The 25,863-nt window shown below is 41.0% G+C and overlaps 2 protein-coding genes across 3 annotated transcripts; both read right to left on the reverse strand.

Annotated features, from left to right (window-relative positions):
* Window positions 1-5,517: 5,517 nt before the first annotated feature.
* On the reverse strand, window positions 5,518-19,416 carry trpv4 (transient receptor potential cation channel, subfamily V, member 4). Of its 2 annotated transcripts, XM_058069536.2 has the most exons (18): window positions 19,224-19,416; window positions 18,239-18,316; window positions 17,436-17,709; window positions 17,267-17,360; window positions 14,749-14,924; window positions 13,924-14,076; window positions 13,101-13,241; window positions 11,436-11,734; window positions 9,829-10,008; window positions 9,576-9,734; window positions 9,135-9,227; window positions 8,975-9,048; window positions 8,606-8,771; window positions 8,461-8,527; window positions 7,471-7,775; window positions 7,171-7,298; window positions 6,870-6,991; window positions 5,518-6,789 (listed from the first exon to the last, which is right to left on the reverse strand). In XM_058069536.2, the coding sequence occupies exons 2-18, from the start codon at window positions 18,245-18,247 to the stop codon at window positions 6,689-6,691; spliced, it is 2,541 nt and encodes an 846-aa protein (XP_057925519.2). In that variant the 5' UTR covers window positions 18,248-18,316; window positions 19,224-19,416; the 3' UTR covers window positions 5,518-6,688. The 2 variants fall into 2 exon arrangements, with proteins under 2 accessions (XP_057925519.2, XP_057925518.2); XM_058069535.2 differs by having other exon boundaries at window positions 17,267-17,709.
* A 257-nt stretch (window positions 19,417-19,673) lies between these two features.
* Window positions 19,674-25,678, reverse strand: gltpa (glycolipid transfer protein a). The gene is made up of 6 exons (XM_058069542.2): window positions 25,488-25,678; window positions 24,097-24,283; window positions 22,213-22,271; window positions 21,991-22,124; window positions 21,757-21,907; window positions 19,674-21,029 (listed from the first exon to the last, which is right to left on the reverse strand). Exons 2-6 carry the CDS (start codon window positions 24,197-24,199, stop codon window positions 20,847-20,849), a joined length of 630 nt encoding a protein of 209 aa, XP_057925525.2. The 5' UTR covers window positions 24,200-24,283; window positions 25,488-25,678; the 3' UTR covers window positions 19,674-20,846.
* Between the last annotated feature and the right edge of the window lie 185 nt (window positions 25,679-25,863).

A 25,863-nucleotide genomic window follows, 5' to 3' on the forward strand; every position in this document is an offset into this window, starting at 1 on the left:
GTTAGCTTCCTTCATTGCCAATAAAGACAATGGCAATTGAAGAAAGACACTGAGTCACTTTTATTGTAAATATCGATCCAACATTGGAAGAGGGTAGCAGGAGGGTTTGGATGGGGAATAATTCAGGTGTCAATATCAAAACAAAGACATTTTAATTTGCTATTTGTGGGTGGTCTCTAAATGTAACCACTCACTCTTTGAACAAAGCTTTCAGGCAGGTAACATAATGACCCGTTAGTGGTTGTTTTGTCAGGATATATTACGAAAATGAAATAAATCTTATGTTGAACACAGTATCTGCGAGGTAAAATGAATCAATGTATGTTCTGTATGTACATATTTTTATGTTTTTTTAATTGTATTGTTCAGATTGCCAGAGCAGACAAACAGGTACTATGGTTATCGTCACAGGTACCCTTTTGTGGCGTCATCAGAAAAAGATCAAGAAAAAGCAACAAGTGTTGTTGGACTCATGTTTTGTTAGACTGCTGAGGCATATTTATTCAGACATTTAGTGTTGAACTGCAAAGTGTAGCATTTTTGTGGTGTTCCACTTTGGGGTTTCCACCGTAGTTAGGCTTTACTTTGGTCTATTTGTTCTTGCCCAGACTCCAACTGGTCTGCTCCACCATTGTCCTTTAGGCCCATTAACGAGCGTTGCTGCAACGCAGGCCCCATTTGAACAATACACGCTTTGGCCATATGAGGATAATAGAATTAAATTTCAAATAGATTTGTGCCTGAGCTGATCCATGCATGGCTCAGTCAGCTGCAGAGCAGAGTGGCATATGGTATGTCATTATCCAAGCCCGCCCTCCCCCCCCTGTCCAAGGCCAACAGGGTTCAGCAGTACTTAAACAAACTGAAGGTTATGACTGCCCGGCGTTGAAGGGGAGGACAGCAGGGTCGGTGGGAAGTGACAAGGGGTGGCGGCTAAAGCCCAGCCTCCACCGTGTCTCGGAGGGCCTCATAGCAGCACACCATGGCGCCCAGGCTCAGAGGCCCACTTTGAAAGCCTGGTGGGGCGGGGTGAGGTGGAGGCCGGGGGGGGCTCAGAGATACAGGAAAAGATTTTGGGGTCAGAGAAGCCTCAAAGCATCATTAATCGGGATAATTGTCATGTTCCAGCATGATGCTGCTGTCAGATACCCCTCTTTGGGCGGCTCGGTGGTCTCCAATTCAAATTCAAGCTCCTAAAAAAGCCTATAGTGCCTCAATATATCATATTCCAGTGAATCAATTCATTTTTAAATACTGGAAGCCAATTACTCTGCCCAGGAAAGGACAGATATGAACGCCATGTGAATGAGGACATTTAGGCCTATAAGTCTATCAAGCGCTTGCATGTTTTCAAGGGCACTCACCACATGGCTGAGGGCAAAGTGGAGGGAAATTCACTTATGCGGTTTGTAAAGATCCTTTAGTAAATCCTGCAAAGTCTTTTAGCGGTGCAAAGGTCCTGCTGCATTTTATACACCTGGGAGGGGAAGTAGGGGCCAGTTCAACACAGAGAGGGCCAGAAGGGAGCGAGCGTTGGGGAAAACAAAGGCAGCTGCTCGCACTGTAGAGTCTTGGCGCTGCTTCTCTAACCTAAACATATTGTGGGGGGGGGGTTCTTTGGTCACTCATGTCCCTTGGCTGCCCTTGCGCCCCTGGGGCTCCTTCCTCTCAACATCTATTACTGGCAGGAGCAGATAAAGTCATAGGAAAGTCCACTTATGGGCTCCCACCATGCAAGAAAATACTTTAATCAATAATTCATATGCTTGTGTGGGAAAGGATGTGCACCACCTCCAATATGATTTTACTTTTTCAAGTGCTGCACAGTGTACAGTCATAGATGAGCACATCCATATATAAAGCCCATACAGCAGGGACTTAGTGACTTCTATATCTCCGGCATCACACCCGTATAGGTTCAGCTGAAGAAGCTTATTGCCTCCAAATATTCTTATGTAGATTTTTGTATCCAACGCAAACATAAAAGTCTGGGGATTTTGTTATTTCCTCCTGTTTCTTTTATTGTTTGTGTAGAATTTTCCCTTGGGCAAACAGGGCTGGGGTTTTTTTCTTGAAGGATCTGGAATGCACCAACAATGACCATGGCTGAGGGTGCAGCAACCTTGAGAATATAATATATATGGAAATGGGAAATCTATAAAGCATCTCTTATTGTTCTCCCTGCAGTGATGTATTTATGTTTGTGAGGGAAAAAAGAATTGTCTCCTCAGGATGAAAACATGTAAAGCATACCATTCTTTTTTTGGGAATGATATATGTTATGTTTGAAAGTAAGAGGTGTGAATATGAAACAAAGCTGAGGGGGGGGGGGTCAACTTTTTAAACAGCCAAGCATTCTGGTGATTGCTTACCTTCTTTCCTTCAGCAGTTGGGCAATTTCCTCCTAATCTCCCCACAAGCGTCGTTTTGGATTTGCTCAGACTGCCACCCCAACCCAGAGAAATGGTCTTTACTTCATGTATTTGCTTTTCATTTCATTTTCTCCCCCTCTCTTATGTATAGAGTCATTTCTAGTGTTTATCTATTTATATTTCACATAAAGCAAATGACATCTACAGTATGTGGGCCCCCCCCTTCTGTCGCTCTACTTAAGTTGACTCCTCACGCTTTCTTTTGCTGTCTTTACAGTAATGAAGGTAAGCATATTAGACTTAGGACAAACATCTTTACCATATGCTGGCCTCCACAATCCTCCTCATGTGACCCCTTTCACCTTTAGGGGCCCTGTGGCGGCAATGGCATCCTGCAAAGTTGTTGTTTGCTCAACTGACTCCTCTTAACGAAGCAATGCTCAAGGGTTTGTTTGAGCTCGGATGAGGATTTAGTGACACTGTTCTTAGCATGGAGGCCAAGTAAAGTTAAGTCTTCTTGCATGCAGCTGACCAAAGGGGTCAAGATGGTGCCTTTCAACAAAGGGAAGGAAACCTCATTTGTCACAAATCACAACATTAACTTCTACTGTATTTAATTTGGTGGGGCTAAATGATGACAATTTCAGATATAAAATAATTCATAACATGGTCATATTTTGAGTTGAAGTGATTTTGTGTTTGTGGAAATGAAAAAATATTCGAGTGGCCCTCCTCATTTGTTAATTTTTCAGTATGTGCTACAAACCGCCTACAATGCTCTAGTTGCATAATGTGATCTGCATATTAGCCAAGGTTGTTGTTATTAAGTTCTTATGCCAAAGAACTACATTACTGACGTTGTGACACCTTGCAACACCACACCAGCTAGCTACTAGCCTACTAACGACTTCACCACACACTTGCCTATTGCGGTCGCTATAACTTCTGCTGTGTTTTTGAGTTTTGAAAAGTTAACCCTAAGTGTTGCTATGTGAAATCCATGCGCCCAGGAAGGAACTTCCGGTAATCATTACATGTACATACTGTATCACGAATGTACCTGTTACTACATAGTTACAGCATGTATATAAAACCATGAAACCTTCTTGAAGGTTTTGGTGGTGTTTTGATCGCTGGCTTTTTAGGCAGAATATGTGTGTCCCATTACATGCATTAATTAGAGAAAGACATATGTTTATATCTCACATAAGGAGTATGGATGATGGTAAAAAATTCCAAAAAGTGCAGTTTTCCTTTTCCTACGCTAATGCAAGACATGTAAGAAAGGATATTTGCCTTTATTAAGATAACAATTCTAAAATCTGGTCTTAATTTACCCATATGTTTATTACTACTTTGAGTTATTTGGAATATTTCAGTTGCTATATACTGTTATAAACTATTTTTTCAGATATGCATGTAGTTTTTATAAAGGTAAAAAAACAATGAACTTCTTAAACGCTTTAAAAAGTATGCTTGTCTGATATTTATGGTAACAATGTTGTGCGGTAGTTGCCGGGCCACTTCTACAATACTTCCTGTTTAAAGCAGTCAATCTAAATGTTAAACAACACAAGTACATTCAAGAAGTATTAATATTAATGTTTTCTTCCTCTTTTGTCTCCTCACTCACATGCTTTCCACCCACCTAAAAACATCAGATAAGCTGTAGACTGATGAGGCCGCCGCCTCCACCAGAGCGTGCGTTACTGGGAGACTGCACACTGATTTCATGCACGCTCACTCAAACAGAAAAAGAGCTCCGTGGAGCAGAAATGCTTCACTTATTAGCAAAACTCATTCACCTGCATGCCGCATTGACTCCCTGGCAATTTCACAATAAGTCATGAGAGATGCCGATGGAGGCCCGGCAGCAGGCTGACGCTGCCATGCCACCACGGCACCATGCCCTCGCCTTTAGACACCCTGAATCATTTTGGGTTCAGCAACCTAATTTCATCTCTGATGTACTGAAAGGTCATCTCACAGGCTACACAAGCAATATGTCTGCAGCACCTCGGCTCCCAGTGCTCCCAGTGATTGCTCATTCAATTTAGAAATACCGCACCTTGGTGAAATATTTCACTGGGGATCATGAGAAGTGTTTCATGCAATTATTTCAGCATAGAGCAAATTAAACCATCCGGAGGGTCAGAGAGCTGCTCAGGGAGTTGTCTTTTAGCTTAGAGATTCATTTGTGCTGTGCAGAAATGACTTGGCTAAGTCCCGGTCTAGAATCTGCTAGCGACTTGTCAGCCTGAACACCTTAAAGCTTAACTAGCAGGACAGTGGCAAACCATTACGTGTCGCCAGTTGCTAAGCTTGCGGTTTTAAATACTATCTGGGCTGTCAACTTTCTGATACCACGTGACTCTCACCTAGTTTGTCGAGACACATTGGTGGCAGCCCGGTGCACACATTTTGTTAACAGCTCGCACTTCCTGTGCAATGTGCGTCTCCAGAGTTGCTGACAGTGATACTTGCAGGACAGAGGCCTGGCCTACTTAAGGGGGCTGCAGAGAGGAGGGCAGGCCAAGTTGTCAGCAGCGCTAGGTGCTTGCTGCTCAGATAAACCTGCAGGATTAGTGGCCCAGTTAAAGTTGGGGCAAAGAGGATTAGCCTCTTCTCTGAGGTGGCGAGAGATTCCTTGCGTGTCCTTCAGCACTGCCAGCCTCAGAGGGAGATGAGAGGAGAGGGCGGGGGCTAAGGGCGGGCCAGGTGAGACCCCAGTTATCTTGAGTGAGAATCACCTTTGTGGAGCATTAAAAAAGAAGGTGAGGTGTAACCATTAAAGGTGAAAGGCAATGACGCGCTGCATAAATGGTTTCCATCTTGTGCCTTCATTAGGAAGGCGAAAGCCTGTAATTACCGGCCAGGTGTTACAGTTAGGTCAACCATGCTTTCACAGAAAACTATTTAAAAGGTGTGCAGATTTTTACCAATTATAAGCCATTATGGTAATGAGAGTTTGCACTAAAAATGTCATATTTATACATGAATTCAAAAGTGCACCAACAGTCCCTGTCATTTCATCTAGGAAGGCCTCACGCCAGAAAGCAATGAAGGATGGACCTCTGCTGCCACCAGCAGGCCACAGCCGGACACCTCAAACAACAATATATCCATTTTTTTTTTAATTCAGAATTGTTCATTTGTTGTTCATCATTACCTTTATTTACTGAACATATGAGAATACTATTTTAATTCAAGGGCTTGCTTCTTCAGTCACAAACATCGTGTTTATTGTTCGTGGCAACAACATGAGACAAAACAAGTCTTTCTATTACAGAAATGTAAACGTTGTGAAATGTGACCTGTGACCTTCAACAGTAACGCTTCATTCAGTGCAAATGAACTGCACATGGTCCTTCAACTGCTCTTGTAGCACAACAACACAAATATGTACATACATGCAATGTATACATAAAGGTGGGTGGCACATATTGTAAACAAGACGCTGTTCGGGGCACGCAGCCAACTGCAGTGAAAACACCACAGCAAATGGAGAGATGCACATAATAGGCCTCAGCGTCCATTATGCAAATACCCCACAGCTGTGACAAACAATAACTGTGGCAATTCAAAGGCAAGCCCTTACATGGAAGGCTATTGTCTCCATTTGCTTGACAACAGTAACCTTGCTCATCGGGCCCATGTTTGCCACAACTGTGTCTTTGTTGTGCAGATATGGAATGAGCACAGTGCATTGTTTTCCTTCTATATGCTGGCCGGCCTGAGACGTGACACTATGGTTACATTTAAAAACAATTCTATTAATGTCATATAGGAATATACTTATACAAACTTTATGATCACATCATATAGAGAAACAAACAATCCTTAGCTCAAGCCTGGCTAAGTCTATAAATATTTATTGCTATATTTTCCTCCTGTTATGATTATGTATTTATAGATTTTCAACAATGTTTGCACTGCTAATGCAGTAATTAGCATTCTGTACAAGCTATGACTCAATGATGTGTGGAATAATCCCTGAGTAAAATGCAGAGGTACAGAATATTTTATATGTTTTATAAAAACTGTTATTGATGCATTAATATTGTAGTATTTTATCTAGAAATTGAAGATTCTTTGACATGTTGCACATGTCTTGTCATTGTGATTGCTCTGTACAACCCCCCCAGGCTGTCAGGAAGTAGTATTTACAATAATGTCCTGTGAATAAAAGGCACATGTGATGTGTGCAAATGAGTGCACTTATTGATCTAATGGTCCCCAGCAGAGTGATCGCCTCCATGCAAAACGACCCTCTGCTGTCTCGTTACAAGAATCACAGCTTTACTCCACCGTGGCCATCAGTGCCTGGACGTCAGGGGCTCCAACTCTATCACCAGATCACGAGGGCGCGGACCCCGACTTAACTCCACCACTCGCGGAACAACAGTGGACCAGCGGTCTGGAAAGAGAGAGTGGATTTTTCTTGCATCTGTATTAGTGTCACTGTCATGTGGAATGTGTCTGCAGTGGGAATCTCACCTCTCCTCAAGCCTCTGACACTCTGTTGAAGCCCGTTGGTCAGACTGGTCTCGCTCTTGCCTGGATCCTCATTGATGATTGCCAGGTTTTGATTCCAGTGGCACCAGTTCACCTCATCCACCCTTTTCAAACATGTGATTATACTTTCAACTGTATAGTCACGGTCATGGTTTCGTTTACTGTATTTCGAATATGCTTCACAGAGTGTTTAATCTTGGAAATGAACCACTGTTCTATGAGATCTGTAGTTAGCGTATATCCTGACACAGCAGGACATTCATTTTAGTGTAAAAAAAAATACCTGAAGCACCAGCGTCGGTCAGGTGTTCCATCCCAATTCTTGCCCACAGTCACCATCTCGCCAACTCGAAAGGACTTTCGAATGCAAACTGGAAATGAGCGTTCAATGTCCAAGATGGTTGTTGCCCACTTCAAACAGACATTATGTATTTATTATTAATAGTAGTTGGAGCAGGAGCAGTAACATATAAGATCCAGTACTCTATCGCACTATTGATACCTGATTCTCCTTCTAAAATGGAAGTATCAAAATAAAGAATCCAAATAATAATAGAATAATAAGAATTTAAATAAAACTCACCTGCAGCTTCCAAATTTTCTTGCTCTCTTTAGACACCTGGCCCACCGTCTCCCCCATCAAGGCAATCAACATGTTGAGCAGCAGCACAAAGGTGAGGATGATGTAAGTCACTAACAGAATGAGGAAAACTGCAGGATATTGAGCACTGTGGATCATGTCCAGTTCTCCCATCCCGATGGTCAGCTTGAAGAGGTCCAATAAAAAGGTACTGAAGGTGTCGGGGTCCCTGCATTTGGGGTACGTCGGGCAGCCTCCTTCACAGTCCGTGCCGGCTGGCGGGCACACCGTGAGGAGGGATACCAAGGCTGATGGAAGGTTAGAAAATATTTACGAGTTGAAAATAATTGTGAAGCACTGAGCTAAACCAACATATTTGATGCAGTAGAGTTCTACACCAATGCATCTATAGTTCAACTTAAAAAGGCATCTCGGTGGCCCCAATGAATGCCAAAAAAAGGCAACTTAAGGACGCATCCATAAAAAGCCTTACAAATGCCTGTTTAATTCTAAACCCTTTGTATACCCTTTGAATAAATGAGTTGTACACACTAAGAAACAATTACAGCCATGTAATTACAGCCGTGTAGTACTTACAAAATGTCAAATGTGCAGTAACACAACATCATGTCTTGTCAAAGCACTGAAAAATATTATGAGACACCTCTGCTGGATTCATAGCTGTAGCATTTGTTTACTCCTGTAGATAGTGCCATCAAACCACTTTCTATTTAAGTTACCAAAACATCTATTTAGATCTACTTAAAGCAGAGAAAATAAATATGCAAATATGCGTGGGCATGAATGCTGAATCAGTGGTGAACTATACTTTATACATTTTTGTCAGTGTTAGAGCAGGTGATGCTATTTTGGGGCAAATACTGCTGCAACATTTTCAGAATAAAACTGTAATCTTTGTTCCGCACTGGTGGAAAATAGATAAAGATGAATGTATTTAAAATAAGCTGTTAGGTTAGACAACAGGCAGCTTACCCGATGCATATCCAATCATGAAGAGAACGTACACCAGCAGAAATCTGAAAAGGTCTTTAAATAAAATCTGGGAAGCAAAACCAAACATATTTTAGTTGCAATTGAGGCTTCATCAACGCTTTGTAGCTCTATTCGTGCACCACACCTTCTGTATCATGATGCTGTAGGTGCCGGTGAGCTTGAGGCCTCTGGTGAAATAAAGCGTGTTCATCCAGCCCAGGACCAGAGCAAATACCATAACAGACACATAGGCCTCAATGCCAGACAGGTAGAGAGCAGCGGTGACTATGATCAGTATAGAGTAAATGAAACTGGAACAGACACAGTATAAACATTACATTACATTCATGCAAATTCACAAGCCTGTTTGACATTAAGTACCCATTGTTTAAGCTGTGGATTTAATTAGCGATGTAAACATGGTAGGGAGGAGTTCAACTAGACGGTTCAATTAAGACGATGCAGAATAGGATGTGAGGAAAGATGTGGGTGTCGGAGGCAGTGTGAGACTTACTACAACAGTTGAAAGGATCCATCAATAAATAACGACTTCACCCCAGGGCACTTCTTCAAGAAGAGGTCCTTAATCTATGACAAGTTGCGGACGCATTTCCATAAACGCAACAACAAACTCAAGTGAGCAACCAGCCATCAAACATTTAATGTGGACTCACGTTCGTTAGGAGGAAGAAGATTCCGGATGCTAAGGTGATGACTTCTCCCACCATCCTCAAGTAGTCAGTAGATGTTGTGTATGGGTATGGGGGCTGCGAGGCAGTCAGGTATATTTAGTTAAATTCAAAGGAATGTGAAAATACAACCTAAAAAAACTACAACTACATGTATTTAATAATAAAATAATAATAATAATATAGTAACTGACACGATTTAGCTCTATTTATTCTTCCATCAATTAGAATGAATGAGAAAATCAACACTGGAGGGGAACACTGTTTTATTATTTACTGCATTATATTTCTAAACACGTTCTACACCAACAACAATAAACACATTGTTAAATTTATACTGTAGCTATCTTAGAGTGTAAAAAACATATTATCTCTTGTTTATTTCTACCTCAGTGCTTCTCATTGTTGGTTTTTTTTGCTACCCACCGATCCCTGTGTGGGGTGGTGATAAGCCACCAGGGTGAAGGTGATCATAGTGAGGAGGTAGGAAACGACGCTGATGTAAAACGTCACAGCTGCAAATTTCTGCCACTTGGCCCTCAGCAGTTCATTGATAGGCTCCACTGCCAGCATCTCATGGCGGGTCTGATAAGAGGACCCCGAACATGAAGTTTTTAATAGACTTGGAAGAAACTGTATTTATTTTGGCTATTGGTGGATGCTCGGGGGTTGTTTTTACCTCATTGCGACTGTTGTAAACGAGGATCTCCAGTACTGATGGCTCCTCTCCACATGTGTCCAATGAAGACAGATCATAGAGGGAGGAGTACACCGGTCCGTAAGCCCAGTCCTTAAATTTACGTGACAGATGACGGACGTCCTCGTCCTTGATTTCACGACGAATGATGTGTTGAAAAACCTGTCAAATGAACAATATCACGACATAATGTGACAACACGCACTAAGCACTGAAGGATAATTTTTCGTTCCTCTTATAGATGAAATAATTGTATAGTAGTATGTTTTTGAATTCCTTCATTTTGTCACAATTCACCATACAGTTGTACTTTACCACATTCAAATTTCACGGCTTCACTCTATCATGGTTTAAAAAAAATATATCTACGAATAAATCATGTTGGTTTAGTTCAGGAGTCTCAAACACGCGGCCCGCGGGCCAAATGTGGCCTGCAGGACACTAGTTTGAGGCCCACGCCTTGATATGAAAGTTTAATGTTAGTGTGGCCCGCGCAAGTTTGATATGGATGCTGTATGGTATCATGTACCCAGAAAAAATTATTATGTTTGATTAATGTTCATGTTAAAGGTTAAATAACTGTTAATAGTTATCCTCCCTATCCGTGTGGAAGTGGTAAGTTTTAGGAAATAACTTGAAGGCTACCGTCTCAAGACCCTGCAGTTGCGCCATATGTTGTAAATTAAAAAAGTATAAATGTGACTATTGTTGTGTTTTGTCATGTCTACAGGGCTCTAATAATGCTTTGTTAATTTTAATCTGAAAAAAATAATTTGTCTACCCACCAACTATATGTGGTTTCTTAAGTTTTCATTATTTGCCGTTTTATTATTATTATTATATTTATTTATTACTGATTGATTGATTTTCTTTATTCTTGATTTGTTTATTTATTTTTAATCTTATTTTGTGCAGAAAAATTAAAAGTAAGATATTTGAGAAAAGTGGAATGTTTTATCAGCGCTTTTATTGTAGAAAATCGGAACCAAAGCACTGAAAAAGTTTGTATATTTTTCTGTTTGTAATATGTGCGTTTTTTTTTTTTTGAAAACCTGATGCGGCCCAGCCTTGCCCAGACCCTAGCTCCAGTGGCCCCCAGGTAAATTGAGTTTGAGACCCCTGGTTTAGTTGGATATGACGTATTATTAGTCAAAACATATCCGGAAGTCCTCTGGAGCACTTGGGAGTGTGACCAATCATGGCTGAGTGGAAAGAGGAAAGTAAGAGGTGGAGTAAATTAAACTGTTTGGGTCGGAAGCAGGAAGTCCATGGAAAGGTGCAGAATCTGGAAGATCTAGAAAGTTTTCTGTGCGGGTTATTGTGTGTAGCTGCTCTATAGAAGTCCACAACTCAATTTAAGGTTACAAAAATGAGCATAATAGGTTCCTAAAAAATGTAAATGCAAAAAGTGGCCCTTGCATACTTTTTTTAAATGTTGATGCAGACCTGGCTATAAGGTGGAACCAGGATTGTCACATACTGCGTGTCTCTGAATGCGTCGTGATTGGTGCTCATCCAAATGAGTTGTTTTGTAGCCTAAGCTAAGCCTCATTCTAGTACTAACGGGGCCCTTTTTCCATCATCCTTACCCCTATCTTGCCCAGCTTGGCGGCCATCATAAGCGGTGACATGCCATCGTTGTTGAGCACACTCTCCAGGCTGCAGTCTGGGTATAGTTTGGCACTCTTGATTAGAAGCAAGTCATACATCTTCGTGAGGAAACGAGTGTTGTCCTTGGTGTTGTCGGCGATGTGAACCAGGGCGTGGAGAACTGTGTTACCACGGGAATCTTGCCGCCGCAGGTCGATTTTCTTGTGGGGATTCTCGATCAGGTAGTGTACAATGTTAGGCTGGTTGGTACATGCGGCCAGCGACAGAGGCAGCTCACCTGCGGGAGGCCGAGGGAACAGTTGAAAATTAACACGTGCTAATCAACAGGAGGGTTAATTAGGCTTCTGTTTGTTTTTACAAAGCATACTAAACATGGATCAAAGATTGGACTTAAATCCCTGCTATGAAAACAGCACAATTAGCAGCTGTTGGAGGGAGGGGACGTATTGGCGCCAAGAGTGCCAAAAGCAGCTGCAGAAAATGAGCTGTTGCTATGGGTGACAGATTACTTTGTCACCTCACATAGAAACGTTCCTCTTCATGGATTTGCACGGGTGCATGCAGAGTGTTAGCGTGAGTGGAAATCCCATTAGCCATCAGCCCTGCCAGGTTCCTGTTCACCTCGCTGCAAAGCTCCGCGGCAAATTACTCACACTGCGCGTGAACATTTTGGGATTTGGGAATGACAAGTGTGTTACCAGCAAATAGAAATCATCTAGTGTGTGATGGCTGAGGAGGAAAATGCACGTCAATAATCAAATATAAACAAAGTGTTTACATTGAGTGGACCTTGCAAAAAAATGCTAATGTCACTTTAGTGCTGGTGGTAAATATTGAAATACATTTTATTGTCACCAGTTTAAATAACATTTCCCTTATTTTAATGTACTTGTATTCATTTTAGTTTGGCTTTTAGTTTATTTGGTAGGGTATGGTTTATTTATTCATGAAGTTACAGTTGCACATGTCAACATGGCCGTAAAGGAGTAGTACAAATCAGAGCTTAACCCTCCCCCTTCTCCATATCTAATACTGATTATTCATTCTTTTAGTTTGCCTATTGTTTATTCACAATAGTTTAATTTACTTAATGACCAAAAAATGTGTTTACAAAGATAACTATGCTCAATATCACCAATATCACAGTGATGCCACATTACAACCACAATAATAGACTTATTATTGCATAAATTAACTACATTATTCCTCTGATACAGCTTTTGCACTGGATATTTGTAGAATGCGATACAATGCATCCACCATATCTACCAACAGAGGGCAGTGTTTAGTTTCACTGTAGGTGAGGTCCTTCCCGCCCAACACAGGAACACAGGATGTTTACTTTCCACTGCAGAACACAGACATCTTTCTTCTGACACACACACACACACACCAAACACATGACACACTGTTCATGTGTTAGTTAAGTAATGCCAAGAAGCATTCAAGAAGCTGCTGTGGAAGGTGGAGTCTTAGGTAGAAGTGGGAGGCAGTGTCTTTGCCAGTTTAAAAAAAAAAAAGGGAAACGGTGGTACTCTGCCAAGAACATTTACCAAGTAGGTACTATTCTGTACTGACCAGCCGTGATGAATGCAGAGAATGTGCAAAAAAGAGTGTATGATCACTTAGACGAAGGTTATTACCAAAGTAAAAGTAGCCACCCTCATCTCTAGGCTGGAAGAAGCGTCCTCTGGCCTGTGCATGAACATCAGCTCCTTTCTCCACCAGCAGTTCCACATACTGCTTACAGCGCCGTTCGATGGCGATGTGGAGTGCCGTCTGGCCTGACAAACAAACATGTTAATTTATGTGCAAAGGCATATTTGAAATATTCAAAAAGTATGAGAAAGAAAAATAGGTTTGTCTCACTAGGAGAACTTAAGGGCAGGTGTCTTATAAAGTGGAGTTATATCTGTGACATCAAGTGTCCCCTTAACTGTTTAAGATGTTGCCTATCCAGGCAAGAATGAAAAGCAACATTGTTGGAGTTTTTTTTAGAGGGCTCATAGTCGAAATAGCTGTATCCCAATGACGGCATAGCTAGCTGAAATTAACTTGTTTTCTCACGCTAGAATGCACAAAAAAGGGAAATAAATATGTTTCACATAGGGTTGGTAAATGATGGGCAAAATTACAAAAAAGTCCAGTTCCCCTTTAACCTACTTTCCTTGTTGTACCTGCAATAAAAGCCTGTTGTTTTGCAATCAAGCCTGGTGTGTGTGACCAGTGAAGAATACTACATTCACAATTTGAATCTACCTTATCAATGCTTTGTATTTGTATGTGTTTTAGATTATTTAATTTCTAAAATGAAACATGCTTATTTTATGCCACAAAATATGCAACATTTTCTTAAATATGCATATTCTTTTACTAATAGGCCATATCCAACCATGAAACAGAACAATTTATGAATGAATACCTTTCTGAAACAAGGAGATAGAAGAGATGACTGAATATGCATACCTCTATAGTAGACATCCCTGAAAGGTGTGTTGATAAATTCTCTGAGGTTCCCAGTCTTCTCTGCTATGTCAACCAGCAATGGGATGGTGTCATTCTGACCACTGTAGAGGTTCAACAGGGCTTTAGGGAGACATGTTTTACCAGTGGATGGCTCTGGTGGGAAAATGACATAAAAACACAGAGAAAGGCTTTAGCTACAACTAATACATGTAGAAGACGTTGGTGTAATATATCTGTTCTACATTTTCATTTACAGAATGCTCAAGGGCCACTTTGTATTGCATATTGTTCTCCAACATTATACTCTACCTGCACTCTATCTCTGACCTTCATTAGCTACAAACAAGGGACAAAATATTAAAAACACCCCTTTTTGTAGCCCAATATATCACATTGTTTCTATCTATCTTGCAATAAGCCTCTTGGATTAAATCTTATTATATTGTGCATACAGCATGTATGTACAATATCTATGTCTAAAGCCTTTTTTTTGTCTATTTTATCCTAAATACTGTTTAGCGGCCTCAAAGAGGCAACAGTTTGCTGTGATTTTTCTCAACTCCTTGTTATAATCCTAAAAAAGATGCCTAAGCACACACGGGAAGCTTTTCTTGGGCCAGCCCTTTGGTAGGACAAAGTCTATGACATCATCACCTTTTCCCGTTCACCTCTATCTGGGTCAAACACAGCAAAGAGCACAGAGGAAGGGCGGACAACGAAAGTCAAAAGTCAACAAGGTGGAGATAACAATGGGTTCTGTTTCAGAGCAAAAGACCTAGTCACACACTTAAATCCTGTACTTCCACACCTTCCTCACAGCCTTACCTCGGAACTCCTCATCTGTCAGCCTCTTGTCGTTATTTTGCAAGTACTCCAAGAGACCCTCCATTGCCTCGGGGTCCCCACGTGACACACAGTCGAAGAGAAGAGAGCGGTTGAATACTTTCATAACCTTAGGTGGGTCCTCACTTGGACCATCCTCACCGGATGTCTCTGTTTTACTATGAAAACACATAAACACTAAGTGTCATGTGTTAAATGTAAGATGCAACAAATAAAAACAACACAAACAGTGTTATCAAGGAGCACTAGCTTCCTCCATGTTTGTTTCAGCTAAAGAAAGAGCCAAGCAACAGGCAGAAGTGGTTGGAATTGATGATTCCAGGCCAGAAAGAGAAAAATATTTGACTGTTTTGTGAGCATGGGCGAAGCTGGACTTTCCACCAAACAAACTGTTGCCGAAGTCCGATGGCTTTCCAACATAAGTCGGTCACAGAGGACACAGAAGCGCAAGCTATAAGTAACAATTTATATGTGTGTTTATTTTGTGTAAGTAAATGGTTGTCGGGCGGCACGGCAGTCGAGTGGTTAGCGTGCAGAACTCACAGCTCGGAGACCAGGGTTCAATTCCACACTCGGCCATCTCTGTGTGGAGTTTGCATGTTCTCCCCATGCATGCATGGGTTTTCTCCGGGTACTCCGGTTTCCTCCCACATTCCAAAAACATGCTAGGTTAATTGGTGACTCCAAATTGTCCATAGGTATGAATGTGAGTGTGAATGGTTGTTTGTCTATATGTGCCCTGTGATTGGCTGGCGACCAGTCCAGGGTGTACCCCGCCTCTCGCCCCAAGACAGCTGGGATAGGCTCCAGCACCCCCGCGACCCTCGTGAGGAAAAAGCGGTAGAAAATGAATGAATGAATGAATAAATGGTTGTCTTTGTAGCATTATAGAGTGTGCATACAGACAGCGGGGTGCAAATTACAACCTCACAGATGTCTGGAGTTACTCATAGCTTTTTTCCACCACAGTCAATGGTCTACCCCATTTTTTTAAACACTGGTAGTCCTACAAAAAAACAGATTTCCACTACTGATGTTGTGGCAAGATTTCCTGCGCTCACTAAATGCGGACCTACGTTACCAATCTTTGAGTTCCTACACTGTAAGTCGGGGATCTCCAGCCAGTCGCTCATGAGCTACAAGTAGCTCCTAACCACTTCTCAAGTAGTTTCCCAATGTGTTTATTCATTTATTATCAACTCCTAAACAGACAGAATGGGGTTCGGCAGTAGTCCGGAAGTCCTCAGGAGCACTGGGGAGAGATTGTTTTGGAAATTGAAAGAAATACAGCTGGAATAGGTGCAGATTCTGGAAGATCTAGATCCTCAATGCAAAGAACTGAAAATGAACTAATATGTCCCCTTTAAAAGAAAATACATGTATGACAATAAGGTTGAATTTTTTGAAGAAAAATTAATAAAAACAACAAAAATGCAAAATGGAGGAACAAGTTAATTCATGCTAAAAATATGCATTGTCCCCGATAACACAAAGCTAACATGCAGGCTATTTTTTCTTTAATTACAAAAACCCCTAATAGAATGCAGCCACTAATAGAAACATTTTGCACACACAGTCCTTTAGTAAATACACTATATGGGAAAAAAGTCTAATTAAGATAAGACCACTCAATCTCAATGGTTCTATGCTTCCAGGAACAGTTTAGGGAAGGCCCTTTTCTGCTCCAGCATGATTGCACCCGCACGCACAGCCCATTGATTAGATGAGTTCTGTGGGCAAGAGTGTTACCAGAAGAGTGGAAACTGTTATACCTACAAAGGGGGAAGACCGACTCCATATTTTATTCTACTTTTACTTTCTGTAGATGTACTGGCTGGGTGTACTAATACTTTTGCCGAGATAGTCTAGATGTCTGTGAGCAAGGCGTGTGCTGGGTGGAGGCAGCCTAAATATTACCTCAACGGCAGCAGGAGCAACCAACAACATCTTCTCTGTTAGTTGAGTGAAAGAAGCCCACAGTGTGTGTGAGCCTCACCTCTGTCCACAGAGTGCCACTTCTAGGAGTTTTCTATGACGTTATTTTTACAAGCCTTGTCCCAATGGCAAGAAATTTCACTCATAAATCAACATTTTACTTAATAGTTGAGTGGATAAGTTCTCGATGAAGTGTTGTGTTTCTTAGTGTCAATTAATGTCATCAAGATGCCTTCTCGGGCGGCACAGTGGTCTAGTGGTTAGCGCGCAGACCTCACAGCTAGTGTGTGGAGTTTGCATGTTCTCCCCGTGCATTTCTCCGGGTACTTCGGTTTCCTCCCACATTCCAAAAAACCTGCTAGGTTAATTGGCGACTCCAAATTGTCCATAGGTATGAATGTGAGTGTGAATGGTTGTTTGTCTATATGTGCCCTGTGATTGGCTGGCGACCAGTCCAGGGTGTACCCCGCCTCACGCCCGAAGACAGCTGGGATAGGCTCCAGCACCCCTGTGACCCTTGTGAGGAAAAGCGGTAGAAAATGAATGAATGAAGATGCCTTCTCACCCTCTGGGCAGCTTCTTCCTTCGCCGTTTCTGGTTGCTTGTGCTCCTGTAGGTTCCATAGTCAAAGAGCGAGTCCATGGGGGCTTTCTTTGGACCTGGAACCACATTTGATTCATATATGGTGGATTCCAGGAGATCCATGGGGTTGGAAATGCCCTTCTTGAAAGCACCTTGAAACTTCATCCGCAGGTTTTGTCTGCCGTCCACAGGCTGGCCAGGTTGAGCCACCAGCCCCTGGACTGCATCCTGACCAGTATCTTGAGTAGACGGGGAACCCTCTGCACTGTCAAATATGTCTGAAAATTCAGACAAGGGGAAGGCCGCTTCATTCTCAAGCTGAGCACCAACACCATCGGCAGGGTCGACGGAGAGGGTTTCTCTGACGGTGTCAGCCTTGGACAGGGCGAGGTGGCACCTTCTCAGGAGGGTTGTTGCAGAGCGGCCCTGGAATCAACACAATAATACTGAGTCGCTGAGCATGATGTGAAATACAGTCATCATTCACCACTGGTTTTTCAAAAATGTAAGATATTAATTAGGGATGTCCGATATTGGCTTTTTTGACGATATGCTGATATTATTATATTATATTATTATTATATCTCCTGTGGTGGAATGAACACATACGTGATGTGAAGCTAATGGATAGAGTATCAGCAATTAGCTTGTCAAGGTGGCTGTAAACTACATTGTCCAACATTGTAAATCATCTGAGGTCATCAAAAAGTCAAGTTTCCTAATTTTCATTTTAACTGTTCTCTCAAATTGATATTTATTTGCTTTTCTCATGTGACATGTCAGATATTATGTAAACTGTCTTTTTCCTGGTTGTTTGCAAAGTAACAATGGTGGCACTCCATTCTTCCTCAATGTCACAATGGCAAAGGAGAACTAAAGCGAGACACAGCAAACAGACCTAAATACTGTATGTCCATTTATCTTTTTTAAAGGTTGGCATTCAAGGCTTCCGTACCTCATTCATCCCTATCACGACGGAGTGCCAAATTCCTCTTCAGGTGGAGTGGAAATGATGGTGAAGCATGTGGGCAGCCTAAAAATAACAAATAGGCGTTACTGCAAGGTCAATTATTAAAGTTTCAGAAATGTCTGAGCAACATAAAAAGCGCTGTTGTATGATGTTTGGAAATGTGGAAAACATAGCAAAGACGATGCCAAAAGAAATAACATGACTGTTAAGTCTACTCTGTTATTGGTCAGAGGGACCCGCACGCAAAATCATGCCACATTTACTGTAACACAGAATAATCTCTCATTTCCCAGCCTATGTGGGAACATAAACACACATGTAGCTGATATGGTCACCAGGGGCGTATATACAACATGTCATCCTTCAAAGCATCCCCTCAAATACTGCATTGTCTCCTGTCATTGTAATCTAATCTAAACCCTGAAAAGGAGCAAGACAAACACCAGAGGGACGGAAAGGGGGGGATAACTAGCTGATGGAGCGCCATGACTCACACACAAACACACACTGGATTATCATGCCGTTGCACTTCACTTCACATTTCATAGTGAACACACACACACACAAGAGGTGATGATCTTCATAAATGTTCGAAAATAAATGAAGTAATAAACAACACAGTTGACTCCAGCTGTCTAAATAAGTAAATATGTGGGGGCACCTTAGCCACAGCTCCCACATTTAATACATTTAATACTACATTCAAACTACTATTTCCTGTTCTGTTGATGTGACATGACAGCATCTCAGAAACACCACGGCATTGCTGTTTGACACTAAAAACACTAGATATTGATTTAAACTGGTTTAATATCGCAAACCATTAACAGGATAAATAATAACCATAGCGAAATTTGAGTTGACTACAAAAATATTTTAAAGTGATACTGTTAATAACGGTAATAATAGAAGGCTCTTGTGTGTGTTTTTTTTTAAATAAAAAAAAGCATGAACAAAAGGAGTACTTTACCTTCTATTTTATTTTTTTGTCGTCTTCTTCATGATTATCCGCAGTTTTTCACCCCCTCAAAGTTGAATTCTAGACTGCCTCAGACTTAAGTTGACAGTTGTGTTTTAGCTAAAAACAGCCCCAACGATGGAAAAGTCCGGGAGAACAAGGTATGCTTCTTTCAGTGCTTCATTTCAGTGGTTTAGGGCGGAGTGAAGTTCCAAGCACTTCTTGGCCCCAAAGTTAAGATGACTAGGGAAGTTGGAGGTGCAGTACCATCAATGGCCGCTTGATGACGCCTCTGAACAGAGCCTTCAATAATAGTGTTCACTTAGTTGCATTTAAATAAATTGTAGAGATTAATGTACAGAGCCATGTCAAATGTTTAAAAGTTAATTTTATTCCGTAATATCATTCAAAAAATATTTCATTCAATATTTATAGCATTTAACTCATGAAAATCAATGTGTCAAAAAATTTGAATATTTCATCAAATATTCATATTTCTGTCCTGTGCCTCTCTAGTCTTCCTCCAGATATTATAACCCATGTATCTTGGGGTTTTCTTGAGCTGTAGTCCATAAAAATTTAAATTAAGACAAAAAATGTTTTGAATAGTTCACTGATGGCCAGGATTTTGAATTCAATTCTGGTTGTGACAGGAAGCCAGTGGGGGTGCTGCAAGATGGGGGTGATGATGCAGGCAGCTGAGGCGGCTGAGCTCTGGACCAATTGAAGATGAGGAGAGAGTTGCAGTAAAATGGAAGTAGACTGGGTAATGTTATTGATATGGGAATGGAATGACAGCAAGCTATCGAGGATGACACCCAGACTCTTAACCAGAGGGGAGGTGGCGACCATGGCGTTGTCGATGCTGAGACAGTCTACTTTGAATAATGTAGACTTAGAACTTCTGATTGAGAAGGACTTATGTTTTATCACAGTCGAGTTTAAGAAAATCTGAGGTGGTGAGGGAGAAGGAAGAGCGGATGGAATTTGGTTTTTTTCATTTCGTTTGCTCGAGAGGTAGCGCTGGGTGTCATCCGCAAAGGAATAGAAATGGATGTTAGATTTACAGAAGATATTGCAGAGATGGAGAAGGTAAATGATAAAGAGGATGGGTCCTAGGATAGAGCCTTGAGGCACGCCTCTGATAACAGGGGATGACTGGAATCTGTGAGATGAACTGAGATGTTCTCATTGATTTGCTATAATTTAATTGTGGATTTTTTTCATAATTTATTAGTTCCAATATTTTGAAACAGGAAAAAAATAGTAAATATTGTAGCACACACCTAATGTCCACTCATTCAGCAGAAAAACATCTGCACAAGGTATTTGAGTATGAGGTTTTAAAACTATACTTTAATGTAGAGATTTATTGAGATCTGAATGTAGAAGATGCTTTTGGAGGAGTACAAAATTAACATTTTCAATAGCATTGAAGTACACCTGAGCACACGACAGTCCATGGGGTGTCCATTTTTAGCCAACAGCTTGTTTTTTTTTATAAAATAAAGTGATCTAAAGTGAGAGTCAGCAGATGACCAAAGACACAAAAGTACACAGACAATATATTTGTAAAGACAGAACCTCCTTCAGACCATGCATAGTGCAACTGGAGGGCAAAGGCCTGTCTTACAATCACACTCGGTAGTCAAGATCGGCGTTCATTTTGTTATACAGCTCATATATAACATCAACGGTGGCGGAGAAGTTGACCAGGAATTTTTTGACTTTCTCCAAACATTCTTCTTCCTTCACTTCCCGGCCTTTTGAGAGTGCCTTCAGGAAGTCCGACTTGTATGGAGCGGCAAACAGAGCTGCCTAAAAGCAAACACCGCCATCTTATTCAAAGTAACTTGAATTTCACCTTTAATTTAATAGGTTGCACATAAATATGCCATTAAATATTTAGAAATTATAGCCATTTTATGCAGGGTATATTTGTACACACTGTATATAATACACTGTATATAATAAGTATCTGGAGTTGGTGCATATATAACCAAATAATTATTCTTTTTATTCATTAGTAGTATGAAATCCACCATCAGGCATCTCTGTGTGGAGTTTGCATGTTCTCCTTGTGCATGCATGGGTTTTCTCCCGGGTACTCCGGTTTCTTCCCACATTCCAAAAACATGCTAGGTTAATTGGTGACTCCAAATTGTCCATAGGTATGAATGTGAGTGTGAATGGTTGTTTGTCTATATGTGCCCTGTGATTGGCTGGCGACCAGTCCAGGGTGTGCCCCGCCACTCACCTGAAGACAGCTGGGATAGGCTCCAGCATGCCCGCGACCCTCGTGAGGATAAGCGGTAGAAAATGAATGAATGAATAAATGAAGGTTTGGAGAATGTGTCATATACTCAACATTAGGTAGGCCAAAATATGTTGATTTAACAATATATTTATTATTGTGGTTGCAGTTTGCATTAATGCTAGCATGTTTTCTGATGTTTTATGTGCTAAAGAAAAAAGGAGAGCTGATCGGTGCACCACTGACAGTCAGATTTTTTGATGAAATGTGGAAAAAGGTGCGCAGACTCACCCTGAAAAGCTGTTGAACCCACCAACTATGGTATCGCTTCAATGTCAGTTCATATGCTTTGGTCACATTGACTCTAATGAGGTTTGGGTTGTTTTCGTCCTTTTCACCATCGAGCAGGCTTTGAAGGAACACTTGGATGAAGCGTAGACCCCTTGGCACATGCGAAATGAAGATGGGCACAGACTTCAATCAACAGACACAAACATGTCACAATCAAAATAAAACTTGTATGACCTTTTCAGCCACATGAGCGCCAATGTGGCTCCAACTTTGGGCCACTGTGAACCATGCATCTCTTTCTCCACCTCCAATATTTGCTGAAGGGTCCTGTAGCGTCCTGGGTTGGTGTCATAGACTGCCTTGATTTTCTAAACAAAATCAGTGTTAACATATTACCCAACTTAAAAAGTGTATATATAATGGTCCTATATGAGAAACACATACAGCAGCACTTACTGTAATATTCCCTAAAATGTCAGCTTTGATGGGGGCAAAGATAGTCGGACCAAGGCAGTCTGGGGACACATGTTTGATCCATAACTTTAGAGAACTTTTATGATCGATAAATAGATAGGTCATGGTTTCATTTTTTTTTTAACATGCTTCACAAGTTACATTAAGGAGCATCATATAAACTTGCCCATACCATAAATCCACCAAGAGCCACATACATACAGAAAACTCGGTTAGGCCACTATGGTATTTTTATATATTGTATGTTTTTTTAATATTATTAAAAAAAACTATTTACATATATCCATCCATCAATTTTCTATACCGCTATTCCTCACAAGGATTGCGGGCATGCTGGAACCTATCCCAGCTGTCTTCGGACAAGAGGTGGGGTACTCCCTAGACTGGTCGCCAGCCAATCACAGGGCACATATAGACAAACAACCATTCACACTCACATTCATACCTATGGACAATTTGGAGTCACCAATTAACCTAGCATGTTTTTGGAATGTTGGAAGAAACCAGAGTACCCGGAGAAAACCGTGCAGCCCCACAAATGAAACAAAGAAACATAAAAAATAAATACATAAATAAAAATAAATGTATTATTAAACATTCATTCATTCATTTTCTACCGCTTTTCCTCACAAGGATCACGGACATGCTGGAGCCTATCCCAGCTGTCTTCGGACAAGAGGCGGGGTACACCCTGGACTGGTCGCCAGCCAATCACAGGGCACATATAGACAAACAACCATTCACACTCACATTCATACCTATGGACAATTTGGAGTCACCAATTAACCTAACATATTTTTGGAATGTTGAAACAAACCCGGAGTACCCGGAGAAAACCGTGCAGCCCCACAAATGAAACAAAGAAACATAAAAAATAAATACATAAATAAATAAAAATAAATGTATTATTAAACAATGATCAATTAATAAAATATATTGCCTGACTCACGGTATTATCATGAGGTGTGCCTTAATTAGGCGGCTAGACTGGTGGTGTATTCTATGTCAGTAGAGTGAGATATGAGGACCCCACGTGACTTCAGTTTGACCCATGGACGGCTTTCAGGCCCTGTCAACTCTTTCCTGCTCATGACAGCACATTACATCTTGTTTTTTAAGCACTGAGAGCATTTTACTTATTTTCTACTCACTCCACACTAATGGTGGACGTGTGGCAAAGGAACATGACAAGAACACAATGGGGTACAAAACAAAAGAAAAAGTCCCACAAATTGCCAGTCACATCCAGTCATTTAACGGCTGAGTGGGCCTTTAACGGGTCGTGGCCGAGCAATTTCCAGGGCAGGAAAAACAATGGGACAAGGAGAAAAGCGTTTAATATGGACAACAGATTTGGTTCCTCCAAAAGGTTTCACGTAGCAATTTCCATAGAGAACCTTTGACATATTAATACAGAATGAAGTGGCACAAGGATGCCCTGGCACTGGTGAATGGGCAAGCGGAACATGACACCGTACTAATCAATTTCCTTCAAATCCAGGGCGGTCAATTAAATTATGCATGATAAAACAATCAGAAGGAAGTCTGATGAAGAGAATGTGATGTAAAATGTTGAGGATTTGATTAAAACAAGCCTATTTAGAAAGGATTTTATATGTATACACGAGACAAATCTCAAACAAGCAATTCCTAATGGTGGAAAACTCCATATAAGACATCACCAAATAGTCAGAAGCACTTGAAAGGGAAAATAATTACATCATAAACATATTTAATATTACTAATGTATAATAATATCACTCTTATCTAATGTTATACACAATAAATACATACAATAAAATAAATTGACTAATTGTGTGCACAGTCTAGACAACATTAGCAAGTTTCCAAGGCGGTATTACTCACCAAAAAATGGAGGAAGGTATGACACTGTTTCTAAAAACGGTCTGGTTTCTACTTGTCTGTCAGCTGGCAGTGGCCTGAACTGGTGCTCCAGTAGGAGAGCCATGGCTTCTTCTTGTCTTCAAACGTCTCTGACTTCACTCCGAGGTGATGGTGACAGACTGTTAGACTTGTGATGACCTCCACCAGACTGGGTGACACACAGTCAAGCAGACACACACACATGCACAGACTCACGTGATGACTGATAACACAATACTCAAGCTCTATTGTTAAAACAACATTACAAATTCTACTGCCTACTGCTCTAATGATTAATACACTTTGAGAGAGCCCAAATCACATATTCTTGATGTACATCATTTATTTTATATTGTTTACTATAATGCTTACTACTGCTGTTTTGAAGTGATGTGTCATTGTGGTGTTTACTGGTCAGTAACCAAATGTCCTCAACGACTATTGTTTTTCTTTGGAATATGATGGTTGTTGTGTTTTGTACTAAATTTTAATTTTCAATAAAATATGCATATAATGAAGCAGCTATAGCACATACTGTATGTTATTTTAGGCACTTTATACAGTAACAACATGTACACAAGTGATGTTTTGCAACGCCCTCATTTAACCCCTTTTATTAACATTTCAGTATAGTTCATCCATCCGTTTTCTATGCCGCTTATCCTCACAAGGGTCACAGGTATGCTGGAGCCTATCCCAGCTGTCTTCAGGCCAGAGGCGGGGTACACCCTGGACTGGTGGCCAGCCAATCACAGGGCACATATAGACAAACAACCATTCACACTCACATTCATACCTATGGACAATTTGGAGTCACCAATTCATGGAATGTGGGAGGAAACCGGAGTACTTGGAGAAAACCCACGCATACACAGGGAGAACATGCAAACTCCACACAGAGATGCCAGAGCGGAGAATCGTCCACCGTGCGGCCGCGTCATTTTGGTATTGTTGTTCTGATAAATAAAAACAATATAGTAAATGGTAAGGTTCATTAAAAAAGGTGAAACCAGACTTTGTCATTGAAACCACCACTTTTGAGACAGCAAAACTGTGGAAACATCAAGGCGGACAGATGACAAATTTTCATTGTTGGTCGACACTTACAGCTAATAAAAAAAGAACCCTGACCAAAACGAAACTATAGCCGTACTGTTAAGTTTGTTGGTGATTTGTGACTGGAGTTGGCAAACTAGTTGTTGGATTACAAGTGTCCTGGAGGTCAGTGGTCCTAATTAAAGCACATTTGAATCGAGTACACTGAGTATTTAGCCTAGGTTTAGTTGGTAGGCTCATCGCCAAACTATACTTCATAATAAAAAAAGAGAAGGATAATAAACGACATTGTCATACGGTGCAGTGAACGCCATTACCTTGGGCGACACGTAATGTGCAGAATCAAAAGAACTGTCTCGTATTACTATTCCTATATTTGACAATGAAAGCATGATCGTAATCAACCATATAATAAGACAATATCTAAGCAAGGAAACCATCAGCTCCGCCCCCTGCAGTCGTGTGCTCTCCCGCGGAAGGGGATACAATTTTTATCTGGGACGCCTACTTTGGCACGACACCGGAAATGCAATAGGTTCAACGCATGTGCAGAACGAGCCCAGAGCCGGTCGGACTATTTTAATCTATTTTAAGGCAGCAAACAATATGTACCCCCTCTCAATATATTACATATAAGAAGTATTGTTATTGACCATTTACTTTCATACATTTAAAAATGGATAACTACAACAA

The sequence above is a fragment of the Doryrhamphus excisus genome, linkage group LG3 (assembly GCF_037039965.1).
Source record: "Doryrhamphus excisus strain RoL-2023G ecotype Guam linkage group LG3, RoL_Dexc_Guam_v1.1, whole genome shotgun sequence".
Taxonomy (NCBI): Eukaryota; Metazoa; Chordata; class Actinopteri; order Syngnathiformes; family Syngnathidae; genus Doryrhamphus; species Doryrhamphus excisus.